General features: G+C 41.8%; 1 protein-coding gene across 3 annotated transcripts in view; it reads left to right on the top strand.

The window, feature by feature from the left end:
• Positions 1 to 19264, top strand: part of LOC126187828 (catenin alpha) — a 145905-nt gene that overhangs the window by 100769 nt on the left and 25872 nt on the right. For all 3 annotated transcript variants that reach the window (XM_049929128.1, XM_049929127.1, XM_049929129.1), the window contains 5 exons: positions 2697 to 2897; positions 5294 to 5445; positions 8247 to 8316; positions 8441 to 8508; positions 16669 to 16850. In XM_049929128.1, the coding sequence (XP_049785085.1) occupies positions 2697 to 2897; positions 5294 to 5445; positions 8247 to 8316; positions 8441 to 8508; positions 16669 to 16850 (673 nt within the window). The remainder of the gene's footprint in view (positions 1 to 2696; positions 2898 to 5293; positions 5446 to 8246; positions 8317 to 8440; positions 8509 to 16668; positions 16851 to 19264) is intronic.

Genomic DNA, 19264 nt, shown 5'->3' with positions numbered 1-19264 from the left:
TGCATTAATTCATACTTCAGTAATGTAACAGGTAAGATAGCGTTCCGTACAGCTTCTATAACAGTTGTAAATGTATGTAACAAAGTACAATTCTTTGCAAACCTTGCACAGTTGTGTGTTCCATTTTTTTTTATACCTTATTTGATGCTGTGTGGGGTAACCATGAGGTCTGAGGGGCCTTGCTAGGGTTCGCACGGCTCCCGCCATTGGAGGTTCAAGTCCTCCCTTGGGCATGGGTGTGTGTATGTGTGTTGTCCTTAGCATAAATTAGTTTAAGTTAGATGAAGTAGTGTGTACGCCTAGGGACTGATGACCTCATCAGTTTGGTCTCATAGGAACTTACCAGCACCTTATTTGATCTATGTAATAACACTTTCACTGTGGTCTTGGGATAGGAGATGCAAAAACTCCGTGTTGCCCCCCCCCCCCTTTCCTCCCACACCCCCTCCCCTTGTTCATAGTCATGTATACTGCTTTTCCTTCAAAGCATTGTGCTGTCGTACTTCCTTACATTCCACCAGAAGACATTAGACTATCACAAACACCAGTTCGAGCTTTGGTGAGGAAGAGAGACCTCAATTTTTGTCAGGTAATACATATCCAGGTGGTTGTTGGAGATTCTGTAGAGCTATCAAATTGTAGATATGTTGATAAGTTTCAGCTACTGTTCCAAAAAGTCCCAGACATTTTCTTTGGTACTAAGACTGGCCGACTTGGCGGACTTTTTGAGTATTCTGGAATGTTTGTGTATAGTCCTATGAATCCACGTGTTATCGTTACATTCATGGAAGATATAGAAGAAATTGTGTTGAAATAAACATCCTGCATCATGTTAACTTCAACCTGAGTGAGCAGACCCAAGCCTTGGTTCGAAAAACATATTCCTAAAACATCACAAAACCATCACATCCTCCTCAAACTGCAGGTTAAGTGCCTCATTGGGATGTCAGTGCGCTCGACACCTTGCATAATTTGGAAAAAGAGAAAGTTGTGACTTGTTGTACCTCACTACCACCCAAGTCAGCAACTGCCCAGTTTCTATGTTATTTGGCTCACTGAAGCTGTGCAGCTCTATGCACAGTGGCCATTTGTGAAGTACCTTAATTATAAAAGTCTATTGCAGGCAGTTAACTTTACCTTGTTTACAGGGAATCTAGTTGAGATGGGCCTGCAGTCAGCTATACCAAAATTTCTGTCAAGTTTGAGACCAATTGTCATTGGTAATTAGGATAGGTTAGTGTGAGACTCATCTATGGTCCCAGTCGGCTAAGATCATATTACAGTCAGCATCTTTGCGGCGTGTTACATGGGTCTGAGAGGAACACTATACTGCGTGGACACATAGGATAGTCCGTGTGGATAAACCAACAATGCATAGCTTCATGGTTATGGTCATGTCCAAACACAATAGGGCCTTTCTGCCATTGTTTCATGACTCCACATCAACCCACCTCCATACAACTCTCTGGCCCGTAGACACCACTTCACTGCCTGAACTAGGGTCAGCAGTGTAGTGTCACGTGATTGTCTGGTACCAATTCTATACCACCTGGAGGAATAAAAAGTTACTATTGTGATCTTTTAAGGGGATAACTAACATTTTGTCTGCTGAGCTTACCAAGATAGCAGTTGGGTCTTGGTTATTGGAGACAGTGACCATATATTAGAGAGTTGTGTGAATATATGTGTGTTCTACTTCTGAAGAAGGACTTTGTCTAAAAGCGGAAAATATTTCTTGTGTTCTTTTTTTCAATGAGGCTGTTTGTGATTCAATGCATACTCTTTGTGGTGAGTAGCAATCTGTCCTTTCCATATTGTTGTTATTCCATCTGGGGCTTCCATTGTTTGATTTTCCAACATGGAAGTAATATATTCAGACAACAAGGTAAATCTTATATTAGTTTTGTGCTGTCCTACTATCCACATTATCTGTTACTCCAAATCAGTGTTTTTTCGTGATTGGGTGGGTGCATGAAGTATCTTCATCAGTTGTGAATATTCTTGCTAAATTCTCGTCGCCTTTCTCTCCCGTCCGTGTTTCTTGTTGCTTTACTTTCTTCAGGATGCCAGCATATATAAATGTATTTACTGTTCGTCAGTTATTCTTGGCAATTCCTGTGAGGCCAGCAGTCTTGTCAGTTCCGCCAAGTAGCTGCAGTAACCGGTAGTGTGGATGTTGTGTCTCTGCAGGGTGTGTCCACTCCTGAGGCCAGTCTTCCCTTTTGAAGCCTGGGGATGCCAATGTAATTTTGCATAGTACTAGGTGCATTTCGCATGCTCTGACTTCAGGGCTGTTGCTTAGAACTCTGGCCACCCAGTTGGAACAGCTGTAAATTATATTTCCACTTCAGTGTGCTTTGCCCTCACAGAATTTAATGCATTGTTTTGGGTTTTCTCTTTGTATATTGTGACACGCTGCTTGGTACCCTGTTACAGATTAACATATATGTCTTTGCATTGAACAGCAGATCTTGTACTTGAAGACAGTAATTACAAGATCTGATGTACAGATTAATTTTTAGTCACAATTGCCTGAAATATTTTTGTAATGAATAATCATGGTATTTTGTGACACTTTGCGTAAAAATCTTGCACCTGATTTTCGGTGAGCAGAGGAAGTTGTTAGGTAATAAATAAGTTATGTCTTTTAAAAGTAATACTCTGTTATTTCTCAAGTTTCTTGTGCTTGTTTTCAGAAAACCATATACTTGAAGATGTGAACAAGTGTGTGTTGGCGCTTCAAGAAGGGGATGCCGACACCTTAGATCGCACCGCGGGAGCCATTCGTGGCCGCTCATCCCGTGTTTGCAATGTTGTGGGGGCAGAAATGGATAACTATGAACCGGGAATATATACAGAGAGAGTTTTAGAGGCTGTTAAAGTATTGAGAGATCAAGGTAAGAGAACAATGCATTATGTTTTGTCATAAACAATACATATTGTTTTTCCCATAAATTAAGTGAAATACAAAAAAAATTCATGGCACTCTTTTATGCCAGCCTCTTCTGGGCCATCTGGAGGAAACATTCCTTATTTCCCAAAACCCTGGTCTGGTTCATGTTTATTCATGACATCTCTCTAATCTGCACCCAAGCCCAGGACACCTTATCCTCATTCTTCCACAACCTCAACATCTTCTCTCCCATCCACTTCACCTGGTCCTCTTTCACCCATCGTACCACCTTCATAGATGTCGATCTGAGAGAGGTGGTCCCATCCACACCTTGGTTCACATCAGACCCACCAATCACTGGCAGTACCTGCACTTTGACAGCTGCCACCACTTCCACACCAAAATATCCCTCCCGTACAGCCTCGCCACCCGTGGCAGTTGAATCTGTGGTGATGGGAACTTCCTTGCCCAGTATGCTGTAGGCCTCACAAAGGCCTTCGCAGACAGGTAATACCCTCCAGACCTAATACACAAACAGATCACCCATACCATATCCTCCCACACACCTGATCCTCACACCCATCCCAAGAACCAACCACAAAGAAGCACCCCCTTGTCACTCAATACCACCCAGGACTGGAACATCTGAACCATGTCCTCTGTCAGGGCTTTGATTATCTATCGTGATGCTCTGAAATGACAGACATCCTACCCGAATACTTCCATCCCTTCCCAAAATGTTCTGCAGCCCACCCAACCTCTACAACATCTTAGTCATCACTATGCCACTCCCATCCGCAATCTCCTGCCACAGGGATCATATGCTTGTGGAAAGACCCAGATTCAAGACTTGCCCAATCCACCCACTCGGCACTTCCTACTCCAGTCCCATCACAGGCGTATATACGCCAGTAGAGGCTTGGCCACCTGTGAAAGCAGCCATGTTATTTACCAGCTCTGCTGCAACCACTGCACAGCACTTATACATTGGTATGATAACCAACCAGCTGTCAACCAGAATGAATTGCCACCGCCAAACTGTTGCCAAAAACAACGTGGACTAGTGGCACAACATGCAGCAGAACACAACATGCAAGATTTCAAAGGCTGCTTCACGACCCGTGCCATCTAGATCCTCCCCACCACCACAGGCTTCCCTGAGCTGCGCAGATGAGAGCTATCCTCACTGCTCAGCCTTCGCTCCCGTAACCTCCCTGGCCTAAATCTAAGATAACTCACTGTCCCCACATCTCACACCCAATAGCCATGATATGACAATATTGCAACCAGAAAAAACTGTAACAGAAAATCCCTGACGAAGCACAATATAATGTGCATTAATAGAAAATAAAGTAAAAAGTAAACAGCTTATCATATAAAACGAATGTTACTCCTGTATCAACTTTTGAATCATAATACTGGTTATATTCTGAAGTATTATTCACCAAACCCATAAGAGTTAACCTTGATTTCAAATATTAAATTTTTATCTGCAAATTCCTGTGGTCCCCTGATGGAAAGTGAAAAGAATCTGGATGCAGATATAACTTGTGCCAACACTTATTCAGAAATATATTTTGTAACTTTATTGAAATTTATATACAGTGATTTGTTATGCATAGAATGTTGCATTTTACTTGAAGCTACAGCATATTAAAATTGAGTTAAATTATCTCTGTTTATTGTATCTTTAAAAGAAGACAACTATTTTTTTTTCTTTTATCTTTCGCTGAAGTTCTTCACCACCAATAAGGCATTGGATTTTATAAGAAAAATACTCTTTGTCAAAATCTTGTGAGATCTATAATATGCAAAAACAGTATGGTAATGCATGTGATGTGGAAATAGTGCAAGATGGTGGGTGAACCACATATAAGAAATACAAATTACATTGTAAGCCAGAAGCAGTACAATTAACTCATATTTTATTACATAGGACATCCATGTTTAACATTAACAATGCTTTTGAGGCTATAACAGGTACTCACCAGACTCAGTGTTTGAGTGAACTCAGAACTCTGAAGCTTTTGGCTGTTGAAATTGCAATGTTACTATTCATTATTTAATTGGATAGATAAAAATCTACTCACCAAGTGGCGGCAGAACTATTTAGCAATAAATAGTGTTTTTGAGCATGAGTAAGCTTAAACAACTTGCCCAATCCTGCAGCATAGCCACATCATGTACTTCCCTTGAGGTTTTACTTGCTAACAATGAATGTTATAGCATGTTGAGAAAGAATGTTTCTGCTTTATAAACCGAAGTGATATCACACGATGAAGAATGTGGGTGCAAATTTTGAGGTACTGCTTATAAAATTAGGTAAATAATATTTAACTTTCTTACTTTACCGTGTTAATAACACTCATTTGCATTTATACGACTTGTTCTGTGGTGCAGTGATGCCAAATTTTGCTCAGCGAGTTGAGGTGGCGGTAGATGCTTTGTCTTCCAATCCACCCAAGGACGTGGATGAGAATGAGTTCATAGATGCATCTCGACTTGTATACGATGGTGTAAGAGAAATAAGAAGAGCTGTACTAATGAACAGAGTGAGTGTTTGCTTTTTCTAACAATATTTACTCGTTATATCTGACAACTATTAGTAATATGCATTGTGGTCAGTAATTTTAGGGTAAGAATTATCTTTGCTATGGAACAAATTTTATATGTGCGTAAACATTACATAAGAGTGGCAGTGGGATATTACGTAATGTTAGAAACATCTAGTAGACATATTAGGAACAGTTCAATAAATTCATACGATATGATACGTAGCTCTCTTTCTCGAATCAACTTAGCTCGTGAGATATTAGACGTGTAATAGTAATCTGCATAAAGATTTAAAGTCATTTGCATTTTTGAAGAAAGATGTACATTATTCACAAAGAAAAATTTTCAATAACTTGCCAGCAGTCATAAAAAGTTAAGCTACTTATTGAGTTCAGGACATGGCCTCCGTGCGTGCTCTAATCTCTCTAATTTTACATTCGTGATCTCCTCGGGAGGTATAAGTAGGGGGGAGCAATATATTCGATACCTCATCCAGAAACGCACCCTCTCGAAACCTGGCGAGCAAGCTACACCGCGATGCAGAGCGCCTCTCTTGCAGGATCTGCCACTTGAGTTTGTTAAACATCTCCGTAACGCTATCACGGTTACCAAATAACCCTGTGACGAAACGCGCCGCTCTTCTTTGGATCTTCTCTATCTCCTCCGTCAACCCGATCTGGTACGGATCCCACACTGATGAGCAATACTCAAGTATAGGTCGAACGAGTGTTTTGTAAGCCACCTCCTTTGTTGATGGACTACATTTTCTAAGGACTCTCCCAATGAATCTCAACCTGGTACCCGCCTTACCAACAATTAATTTTATATGATCATTCCACTTCAAATCGTTCCGCACGCATACTCCCAGATATTTTACAGAAGTAACTGATAGAGACTCCCAGTTCATCTTGTAATAAAACAATGAAACATGAAATCTACTTGCCTTGCCATAATACTAGGGAGTAAAAAGTAAAGTAAATGAGGTGTTAATTTATTTGGGAGACCTTAGTAGTTGGAAAGAACAGGATGCAGACCTACTTCTTCCGATTTCGTGACAGTATATCTCTAACAGTGTGGCCGTGCTAAACATGTGCAACATTTAACAATACTGTTATTTATGTTAGGGTCTCCTGAAAGCTTTTATTGCTGATGTATCAGTAATTGACATTTAATTATAAGAAATTCTACCAAGGGTGACTTGTTTGTTATGAATCTTCAGTGCGCCAAAAACAGATTAGAAATATAAAGCTACCCATGAATGAAACGTAATACTTTTTGATTGTCCTTCCATTCTAACTTTTGATTGATCACTTGTTTAGAGCTCTGAAGGCATGGTGAGATTATTGCCTAACTTCAGGTTATTTCTGTTCTTGCCTTTACTGACTTTGTTCTGAGAGGATTGTAGTATGTGCAGTAGAACAATGAATAACTGCGTCTCTCTCTCGAATGAATCGTAGTACGGCTGAAATCATTTCCACACTTGGCACTGTGGTTTCTAGTTATTGTGCAGAAAGTGCTACAAAACAGGTATTTGTTCATTTTGTTTACATACCAGCAAACATTTGAAGAGACATGGCACAATTTTAGTGTGATTTCTGGCATGTACACCTAGATAAATGGCATAATTTATTCGAATATTTACAGTGTGCTGTAGCGTGTTACCGCTTGCTCGCTGGTTGCCACTGATAAACTTTCATAAAACTTTAAGCATAATTTCAAACATTTCCTACACTTTTTCTCGCTTCCTTGCTTTAAGTCAAATAATTAACACATTAACTCATTTCTAAAGTAATCAGAGGTTTCAAGCTATTTTATTCATGGGAGTTTGATTCTTTAAAGAATCTGGGGTTTACTGGTTTATGTAAAGGTTTGGATATAGTAGTAGTCACATTCATAAAAAAGGAATATCAGTACAAAAATGTAGAAAAAATAAATTCTGTGCAATCAGGATATAGAAGCATGTGCTTGTGAGTTTATATTGGGAAATATGATACTTGTTATCATGACAGTATAGTGGTCTCCACTGCGTAGTTGATAAGTTTCTTGAAGAATGTTGATGGATTATTGTGCTGTCTGTGAGGCAGAAGGAAGGGTGAGTTTAATGTAAATTTCTTGAAGGACTCTTGATAGGAAAAGTGAGCTAGAGATGCTGTTAGCCACATGTAACATATATACATATGGTGTCCGTTCTTTCATACTTGTCCAAAAGAACAGACATCATTGTTGATACTACAAAAACTCTTTGCCTTTTAATATGTCTGCTTGTGTCTGTATATGTGTGGATGGATATGTGTGTGTGTGCGAGTGTATACCCATCCTTTTTTCCCCCTAAGGTAAGTCTTTCCGCTCCCGGGACTGGAATGACTCCTTACCCTCTCCCTTAAAACCCACATCCTTTCGTCTTTCCCTCTCCTTCCCTCTTTCCTGATGAGGCAACAGTTTGTTGCGAAAGCTTGGATTTTGTGTGTATGTTTGTGTTCGTTTGTGTGTCTGTCGACCTGCCAGCACTTTCATTTGGTAAGTCACATCATCTTTGTTTTTAGGTACATCTATATATTTTTTATGTTTGTCTTGTTGAAATGTTCCATATTGTAACATATTTTATTGTGAATGTGTTCTATGGAACAGTTCTACAATTAAATTTGCCATGTTAATAGATGATCAAAATAGTAAATTAACTAATTAATGGTGCCATGTTAATTGGTTGTGGTGGTAAATAAAAACAAGTAAATAAATAAATAAAGAATTTTCAGCAGTTATTTATCTCTTACACATGTTATTCATTTTTCCTGCCTTTCAGACTGATGAAGAACTTGACCCAGAAGATGTTGAATTTGATGAACATTACACAATTGAAACAAGGAGCAAATGTAAGCAATCCATTTATTAATGGTGTTAGATCTTTTTTGCCATTATTTCTTTATTATCAGATTCAGATATCTTTGTTGTATTTGACTTTCAAAAAGTAATACAGAAAACATTAATTAATTTCAGCGAGTGCTCATACAGGAGAACATGGTGTTGACGAGTATCCTGACATCAGTGGAATCACAACTGCAAGGGTAAGGCTTAAACTTGTCTTGTTGCTTCTACAGCAAGACTTACTTTATTGTATTGTTAAGACTTTCTTCGCCATTTAATAGTCATTAATATTATAGTAGAATTATCATTTGTAGGTAATGTAATCTGCCAGACTGTAAGTCATTAAAAATGAAAAACTAAAGGATGCTTGAATGAGAGAGAGAGAGAGAGAGAGAGAGAGAGAGAGAGAGAGAGAGTCTTCTCTATGCTAAACTAGACATTTCCTTTATTTCTTTCTTGTATGGTGATAAGCAAATATGAAGTGCTGAATTATGCATTAATGCAGCAATTTGATCCATCTGGAATCATTAATTTGAAGAAATTTATGACTGACTTTTTCATTTATTTATTTGTTTATTTTTGTCTGAGTTATAGGTTAACGTAGAAATAAATTATGGTTTGCAATCTAACATACTTATATTATCTGATGGTGAATTTGTATGGCCTAGACTGATATATATATAATTAAAAAATTACAAGGTGGTCACTGTGTTTTCCCGAGACAGTTTGCCTGGTAAGACAACCATTTTCTTTCATAAGTGTTCAGTGTAGCGAGAATCAGTTTCCAGAACACCATTTGTTCAACGAATGACTGACACATTTGAAAGTGAAATAACTGATCAACATGAGGTATACCTGCCTGGAGAGTAAGACTGAAAGAATTGAAAGAGAGATGGGAAATGGCAAAACAATTTACTGAGGGCAAATTAAAAACTGAGCCCAAGGGTATTCTTGCGTGAGAGAGGACAATGATAAAGATAAATGAGAACTGCAAGTTGTGTGCGTGATGAGCATACACTGTTAATGTAGGTGTTCATTGGTTACAAGGTCTGTGAACATTTGTAATGAGAAGGCCATGCAGTATTGCAGAATAAAATGAATACAAATCAGCAAGAAATGGGTGTGAGCTGTATAGAGAGAAATATGAAAAAGAAATATCAGGTGGGTGGTGCTGGCCTAGAGAGAAATATGTGAGAGGTGCATCAAGAGGTTGGGATCTTACCTCTTCTGCCTGTCAGTCTTTTTTCCACCCTCTGTACCCAAACCTCTCTCTTTAATGGTGCTCAATTTCATTATGTGGCATACCTAAACAGCTGATACAAATAATATGGACTCTGTTTGTATATGAGTTTGATATTGAACAGTTGGGTATCTCAGCTCTGGGTTAATTTTATAAATAATCTGAGGGCAGCAGGCAACCACTTTTTGGCAAATAAATTGTGAGTACACATAGACACACATGTTGTTGTTGTGGTCTTTAGTCCAGAAACTGGTTTGATGCAGCTATCCATTACGTAAAGAACAGGAAATGGCATTAGCTTTTACCTTACTTCTACCTATAGTATACTTCATCTTCCCCATCCCCTCTCTCTCTTCCCCCATTCCCTCTCTCTCTTCCCCCCTCCCCTCTCCCCTCTCTTTCACTCTAACCTCCTTGCCATGGCAACAGTGGCTTTCTTGTCATATCCCACTGTAATTGTCTCCTACTCCAACTTTGGACACCCCAGTTCCCTTTTCTTCTCTTATTCATGCCCACACTCTGCACCATAGTTTTGCGGTTGTTAACAATATTAAGCTCTGTTTTGCCACTCTGTGGGTCTGGGGTTAGAATGGGCCTGAGGTATTCCTGCTTGTCGTAAGAGGTGACTAAAAGGAGTCACACATTTTGGCCTTTATGTGATGGTCCCCTGTAGGGTTTGACCTCCATTTTTCAAAATTTTCCCAATGAGCGAGCCAATTGGGGAGGGTGCCTTACATGGTGCATAATGTTCATCATGCGCTGAGACCTCTCGCATCCTTTGTTGAAGTGGATCTGCACTTCTGCTCATTCTCCAACTGTTGGGTGAGGTCACCCTTCTGGGTACATTTTCCTCCATCCACTGTTCAGTATCGCTTCCTGCACTGTCGACGATAATGGACTTCTTAGCTCATTTGCGCCAATATCCAGCACGGCAGCCAGTCCGTTGTGGTGGGGCCGCCATGTACCCTGTTGGTTGTAGTCCCGTGACCACACAAGGATCGCTCTGCTGATGCCTGCGTCGTTAACTCCCCGCGTATGCCAAGGAGTAGATGCCCATCATCCTGGGGCGTCAGTACTCTTCAGCAATGGCCATCCTGCCAGGTGAACTTTGCTACGGCTGGGTGGCGCTCATGGGGAGGGCCCCTGGTTGGAGTGGGTGGCATCAGGGTGGATGACACACCATGAAGCGTAGTACGTCTTCTCTTGCTGGTGGTCAAACACCAGCAGTCTCTAAGCGGTCAAGATCTAACTTCAACGCCAAGAAATATGACCCCAAATCGCCCACCGCCCCCGTCCCCCTCCCCGGGCCACACCATGGCAGTAATGCCAGGCTAAGGATGGCAGTGAAGCTTATTCACCCTGGTACCGTGTATGTACAAGAGTTGATGGGGAATCTTTCTTGTCAATGAAACCTCAGTTTTTTTGTGGAGCATTTAGAGGACAAGTTTGGGGAGGCGGAAGGCTTGTCCAAAATGCAGTCAGGGTCAGTCTTGATCAAAACAGCGTCCATTTCCCAGTCATGGGTACTACACGCCTGTGACAAGCTAGGGGATATTTCTGTTTCCATCACGCCCTATAAGAGCTTAAATATGGTTCAGGGTATCGTATTTCACAGGGACCTTCTTTTGCAGTCTGACGATTAGCTGCACACCAATTTAGAGCGGCGAGGAGTCCATTTTGTCCCGCGTGTCCACCGCGGTCCAAGGGAGAATCAGGTTGCAACCGGTGTCTTCATCTTGGCCTTCGAGGGTGGCAAGGTCAAGGTGATGGTCTACCGCTGTGATGTAAAGCCGTATATCCCTCCCCCGATGCGATGCTTTAAGTGCTGGAAGTTCGGCCATATGTCTTCCTGCTGTACTTCCAGTGTCACCTGTCAATATTGTGGACATCCTTCACATCCCAATATTCCCTGTGCCTCACCTCCCATCTGTGTCAGCTGCGGAGAGCACCATTCGCCTTGCTCACCAGACTGCAGGATTCTCCAGAGAGAAAGAAAAATAATGGAATACAAGGCCATAGACCGACTGACCTACTCTGAGGCTAAGAGAAAATATGAGAGGCTACATCTTGTGCATACGACGTCAACCTACACTTCCGCTACGACAACGGTTCTACCATCTTCAGTTCCGTCACGTACAATTGGCTCTCAGAGCCGTCAGACTCCACCTGCCCCCTTGGTGGTGGGGGCATTTCCCTCCCTGTTGCGCCTGCACAACCTACTTCAGGAGCAACACTCTCCCAATCATTGGGGACGTCAGTCCCCTTTTCTCAGCTGGAGAAGCGTAGCGTAAGTCTTCTTCGGTTCCTCTCGACAGGAAGGGATCCCTTGGGCAAAGCTGACACCTACCAGTGGCAGAAGCATCCACAGGTAGCTGGTCGTAGGGCTTCACGGTTCTCCTCAGTCCCTGAGATTGAATCAGTGAAGGCCTCCCAGCCAGACAAACCTAAGGAGCAGCGAGAGAAACCTAAAAAGAAAAAGACCCCCCAGAACCAAGGCACTGCGGTGGCACCCACAACGTCACTACCTACAGGCTCTGTGTCTTGATGATGAGGTGGAGATTCTGGCGTCAGCTGAGGACCTAGATCTCGCAGGGCCCTCAGACACAATGGATGTCGACTGCACAGATACTCATCTGGTGGTAGCAGTTGACTCTGAGGTGTAGACTGCCTCACTGAGTGTTTCATGCTTTCCCAGTCTCACGATCATTTAATCCTCCAGTGGAATTGCGGTGGTTTTTTCCACTGCCTGGCTGAGCTGTGGCAATTGTTAAGCTTTACACCTGCTTTCTGCATTGCCCTCCAGGAAACCTGGTTCCCGGCAATGCGGGCCCCTGCCCTCTGCAGCTCTAAGGGATATTACAGGAACTGTAGTGACTACAATAGTGTGTCAGGTGGAGTTTACGTCTATGTCCTGAGCTCAATATGTAGTGAACCTGTGCCCTTTCAAACCCCTCTTGTGACTGTCAGGATAAGGACAATGCAGGAAATAACTGTCTGCAATGTATATCTTTCTCCAGATGGTGCAGTGCCCCTGAACGTATTCTCTGTACTGATTGATCAACTCCCTAAACCTTTCCTACTTTTGGGAGATTTTAACACGCATAGCCCCTTGTGGGGTGGTGCAATGATTACTGGCCGAGGTAGGGAGGTCAAAAATTTACTGTCACAACTCGACCTCTGCCTCTTAAATACAGGTGCCTTCACACATTTCAGTGTGGCACATGGCATATATTCGGCCATTGATCTGTTGGTTTGCAGTCCTGGCCTTCTCCCATCTATCCACTGGAGAGCACATGATGACCTGTGTGGTAGTGACCTCTTCCTCATATTCGTCACTCCCCTGGTCTCATGCCCACAGACACCTACCCAGATGGGCTTTAAACAAGGCAGACTGGGAAGCCTTCACCTCTGCTGTCACCACTGAATCTCCCCCACACGGTGCCATCAATGTTGTCGTTGAGCAGGTTACTACAACGATCGTTTCTGTGGCGGAAAATGCGATCCCTTGTTCTTTAGCATGCTCCCGGCGAAAGACAACCCCTTGGTGTTCATCTGAAGTTGCTGAGGCAATTAAAGAGCATTTGTGAGCTCTACAGCGACATAAGCGGCACACTTCCCTAGAACTTCTAATAGCCTTTAAGCGACTCCGTGCCTGCGTTGCCAGCTGGTGAAACGACGGAAACAAGAGTGTTGGGAGAGGTACATGTTGACCATTGGGTGCCATACGTCACCTTCCCAAGTCTGGACGAAGATCAGACGTCTTTTTGGGTACCAAACCCTGCAGGTGTCCCTGGCATTAACATCAATGGCGTGTTATCTACTGATGCAAGCACAATTGCCGAGCACTTTGCTGAGCACTATGCTCGAGCCTCTGCATCGGAGAACTACTCCCCAGCCTTTTGCACCCTCTAATGGCGGATGGAAAGGAAAGTCCTCTCGTTCATTACATGCCACAGTGAACCCTGTAATGCCCTATTTACAGAGTGGGAGCGGCACCTGCAGAGAGCCATTCACAAGGCGCAGTCATGGGCTCTAGCCTACAGCTTCCAGCTTTCAGCCGTGAAACCATGTGTTGTGCATTTCTGTCGACTTCGCACTGTTCATCCGGAAACAGAACTTTATCTTAATGACGATCCACTCACTGTAGTGGATATATATCGATTCTTAGGACTGGTTTTCGACGCCCAATTGACTTGGCTACCTCACCTTCGTCAGCTTAAGTGGAAGTGTTGGCAGCACCTCAATGCCCTCCGCTGCCTGGGCAACACCAACTGGGGTGCAGATCGCTCTACACTACAGCAGCTCTACAGAGCCCTTGTTCAATCCCACCTCGACTATGGGAGTCTGGTTTATAGTTCGGCATCATTCTCAGCATTGCGATTACTCGAACCAGTGCACCACTAAGGCATTCGCCTAGCGATGGGAGCTTTTAGAATAAGTCCGGTGACCAGTTTCCTGGTGGAGGCCAGACTCCCTCCATTGAAAATTATGTTTGCACAATTGCTCGCCAGTTATGTTGCACTCGTTCACAGTTCTCCTGTGCATCTGAATTACCGTCTCTTTTTTCCCAACTATGGCGGTTCATCTCCCACGTTGGCGGCCCAGATCAGGGCTTATGATTGCGGTTTGTGTCCGGTCCCTTCTGTCTGAACTCCTCGAGGTCCATTCACATACATCTCCGTGGTGTACACCTAGGCCGCAGATTCTTCTGGACCTTTCGCGTGGCCCTAAGGACTCCGTTAACCCTGCGGCTCTCCGCTATTACTTCCTCTCGATTCATGACATGTACCGATGGCTGATGGTCACGTAGGCTTTGCGTATGTTAATGGAGGACATATTGAACAGCACTCCTTGCCAAATGGCTGCAGTGTTTTCACTGCAGAGCTGGCGGCCCTATCTCCTGCTCTTGAGCACATCCACTCATCCCAGGTGAGTCATTTCTCCTGTGTACTGACTCCTTGAGCAGCGTACAAGCTATTGACCAATGCTACCTTTGCCATCCTTTGGTAGTGTCCATTCAGGAGTCCGTCTATGCCCTGGAATGGTTCCATCATCCACTGGTGTTTGTGTGCGGACCCCGGAACATGTCTGAATCCAAGGCAATGAACTTGCTGACAGGCTGGCCAAACAGGCTATGAGGAAACTACTTCTGGAGATGGGTATCTTGGAAACTGACCTGCGTTCTGTCTTACACTCCAGGGTTTTTTGTCTTTGGGAGATGGAATGGCATAACAGTATGCCCAACAAACTGCATGTCATTAAGGAGACTACGAATGTGTGGAAGTCTTCCATGCGGTCCTCTCACAGGGAATCAGTTGTTCTCTGCCAGCTCTGCATTGGCCGTACGTGACTAACGCATGGTTACCGCCTCCGTCGCGAGGACCCACCTCGGTGTTGCTGTGGCTCACAAATGATGGTTGTCCACCTTTTGCTGGACTGCCCACTTTTAGCCGTTCTGCAGTGGACTTTTAACTTTCCCAGCATCCTGTCTTCGGTGTTGGGTGACAATGCCTCAACAGCAGCTTTAGTTTTACTTTTTATTCATGAGGATGGGTTTTATAATTTGATCTAAGTTTTAGTGCATGTCTGCCACCCTAGTGCTTTTAGGGTGGAGGTTTTAATGTGTTGCAGAGTGGCTGGCTTCTCCTTTTTATTCTCCTGGTCAGCCAGCCATGGTAATCTGCTCTCTTGTTTTGATCTCTTCTACATTTTCCTTGCATCTCTCTGTGGTTTTCTTCTCCGATTTTGTCCATTTTAGTGTTTGTTGCGCTTCTGTCATTCTTGTGGATTTCAGCTGTGTTTTGTATCTCTCGATTATTTTACTCCCTTGTGGAATTATTTTAATTGGAACGAGGGACCGATGACCTAGGAGTTTGGTCCCTCCCTCCCTCCTCCTTTTAAACCAACCGACCAACCAACTCTGTTTTTTTATTACTGCTAATGGCCTTCTGTCTCCCACCATCACACTTTGTGTAGATTTTTGGTCAGTGTGATTACCTAACAACACAGAAATTATTATTTGACTAACAATTCATTCAAAGGCTGGATAGTTTGATAGCTTCATCATTCTTTGAATGACAAATGTTATTTAATTTTTTAAATGTTTGCATTTGGCCCACATTCCCTAAGCAACCACACTTTATTTTATACATAACTAGTGACCTGCTCTGGCTTTGCAAAGGTCCGTATATACAGCCGGATGATTTGTTTATGATATGAAACAAACCTTCTGTTAGTGAAATCCATTCCAAAATCTCTGCAGTAGTTCCTGCAATTAGCCTTCATATACAGATAGAAAAACATGGCAGCCAATTTTAGTTTATAGATTGTGGTCAGTCTTTGCTGCCGTATGGTTTTATGGCAGCTGTTACTTTACTGCTCTTACCACCTGATTGTAGCTGTGAGATGTTGCTCCAAATGCCAATTAAATATGGAAGAAATAACAGTATTTATATTACACACACATCTTGCTACAGACAATAAATCATTTACACAAACCTTCCTTGTGAATCAGTGTACACTGTGCAGGCTTAACATAATATGATGTGATTACATTTTAGCAGGGGATTGGCATGAGGGGCTGTGTCAGATGGGGTGGCACAAAACAGGAGGAGAGGTTGAGGAGGGGTAGTTGGCGGCCCAGAAGGAGGTAGCCAGCTGAGAATGTGGGGGATAGAGGCAATAGATATGTGGGGTAGGGGAGACTGTGGGATAGGGGGTGTGGGAGGAGTGGGTCAGCAGAGATTGAGGCCAGGAAGGTAAGGGAGTGTAGGATGTGTAACAATGATAACTCCTATCTACATAGTTCAGAAAAGCTTGAACTACACAGCTGGATGTTATTCTTGCTCCTGTTATCCTCCTGGCCTCAATTAATAAACAGATACATACATATTCATAAGTTATATTTTGCTCTGTTCAACCACTGTACATGGTAGTTGTAAGTTCGAGTCCATACTTATGGCAAGTCAGTTATGAGCTTGGAGAAAACAATAAATTTAATTGTATGAAAATACTTGATACAAAGAGTCCAGTATAATGATAAAATATTTCATTTCTATGTTTTAGAAATTAGGAATTCCCACAGTGTTTGCAGTGAGCTTGATTTGGAGCTATGTTACAGGAAGCCATGCGTAAGATGACTGAAGAAGATAAGCAGAAGATTGCCCAACAGGTAGAATACTTCCGTAGTGAAAAACTGAAATTTGATCGTGAAGTTGCCAAGTGGGACGACACAGGAAATGATATTATTGTTCTGGCAAAACACATGTGCATGATTATGATGGAGATGACTGATTTCACACGGTAAGTAAAATAATTGGTTCTTTTAAATACGTAAAATATGCTTGTGCATTTGTCCATGCAAATAGTTCATTCTCTAACTACATATTCTTTTAAATTCATATAACAGGCTTGTGGAGTTTCCCATGCAATTAGTTGATTCTCTGACTACATACACATTTAATGGTCTGTTACTATATTGTGGTTTAAAGGCAAGAATATTTGCAACAATTCAAGTATGAAAATAATTTGTGTGTATATCGACAGTAAATATATAAAATGTAGAAGGTAGGTGATGCTGGACAGCTTTAGGATGTCTAAGAATTGCTTTGTACGGTACACACATGCTACCTTATTTTTATTGAAGATAATTGAGTTTGCTCTGGAGTCAGACCACCTATCAAAAACCAGTTCAGCTATGCCTTGTCCAGTTGCATTGCCAAATACAGCTTACAGAATGTTCTATTATTGTTGAAGACAGATATGATATTGTGAGGCATACAATATGATAAAAAATTTGGCAGATTACCTGAAAACAAGAAGCATTTCTTCTTTGGCCTGAAATAAAAATACAGTAGTTTCCTCCATTATTACTACACTTATACTCTACTTCTGCTGTTTGTATCCAAAATTGTTGGAATTATTGTTGTGTCTTGTATATTGAAATAATTTCTATCAAATGACACTATACATTCACCTCTGCTGCAACTTATTTGTTTTTACTTTGAATAAAGGGCATTTTTAAGACAGTGCACATATTCAACAGTCTCGACTGTAAAAGTTTGATTCATACTCGTTCAATATCAGTATTCCAATGTGTATAGGCAGACACATTTATGTTGTGGGCTATTATGTATTCTCATTAAGATCATTGTCTTCATAATCCTAGCACTCCCCCTCCCCTCTCCCATAACCATTCGTTTCTGCTATTGATTGTGGCTCATCTTTTCACCTTTCAAGTTCTCCCTCTCTTTCCTATCTCTGCCTTTCCTCTCAAATTTGCAAATGACAGATGAACGGGCAATTACTTTCATTCAAGAGGTATAGCTCCTAGTACAGGCATATATAAATAAAATTGATTAACAGCACCTCTGGCTTTTGAAACAAGAAGTTCATTCTTTGTCTTATTGGTGAAGTTGAAGGGAGGTAAAGGTATTTGCTGCTTTCCTCCTCATACATGTTTATACCTCATAGCCTGTGCCCTGAATGAAACACACACAGACACACACACACACACACACACACACACACACACACACACACACACACCAACCCACCCACATACACACACACACACACACACACACACACACACACACACACACACACACACACACAAAGAATATTTAATGAGTGTGTTGCTTAGATCACATGTACCTGTTTTCCCTTGAGCACTTTTCTACTTCTTGCTGCAATGCACAGTTATAAATTAGGTCCTGTAATTGTTTAACTAAATGCACATTGAGGAAGCATACACTTAATGAAGACCTTTGTCATGGGGTAAAGATCCACACATATTTTACCAGGAAACATGTAAATGTGGGCTGCCGTGTTCACAAATTGTTTTAATTATACAGTAGCCACAAAAATGTAATTAACACTTGAGCCACAGTGTTCTGTTTACAGTACCTTGCAACCTATTGCCATGTTGTTCATTAGCTAACACTTCTATTATCTGAATACTGAGTTCTGCTTTTGATATATATGACAGCTCCTTGTAATTAAGATTGGCTCACACCAAGGATGCCTGTGATCTTATGGTATGCATAACTGCTTTGTGGCACTGTTGTTCACTTGATCTCGCGACGTGATACATGTACGAAAGTATCTTTGCAAGTGGATTATAAGTGCATACAGTTTATAGCATCTATCAACTAGAATGTTCTCTGAATTTTGTACAAGTTTAAGTTTCTTGACTCTGTAACCATCATGCCACTACTGATAGTTGCATCTATGACACAACACACGAATACGGAAAGTAAACTAGTTTATAGTAACTTAAGACAGTTTTAGTAATGAAACACTGATATAAATAAATAAATACCTGACTGATATTGTCAAAAATTTAAACCATTTTTGGAAATGCAATGCGTGGCATTAGTGAACCACATGTTTTTGCAGTAATCATGCCTCCTAGTACAAAAGCTCACACACAACCCCAAGAATCATCCTCCACACTCTCAAAAGTGACAACTTTCGATTCTGAGGTGGGTAGCAATACTACTTACAACCTAATCCGAATGTAGCAGTTTTGAAAATTATTTTTTTTTTCCTCAAAAATTGTCATAATGTGCTGAAACCTCCTTCACTTCATTATTCAGTTTCTCATTGTAGCATCAAACATTGTGTGACCTAATTTCATCTGATCCCATTGATGTCACGTAAACACAGTGAACTCCTCACTCCCAAGGTCATGAATTTCAAGATTATACACTTAA

This window comes from Schistocerca cancellata, chromosome 5 (assembly GCF_023864275.1).
Source record: "Schistocerca cancellata isolate TAMUIC-IGC-003103 chromosome 5, iqSchCanc2.1, whole genome shotgun sequence".
Taxonomy (NCBI): Eukaryota; Metazoa; Arthropoda; class Insecta; order Orthoptera; family Acrididae; genus Schistocerca; species Schistocerca cancellata.
The sequence above is the reverse complement of the archived record's forward strand: the minus strand, read 5'-3'. Positions and strand labels throughout refer to the sequence as shown.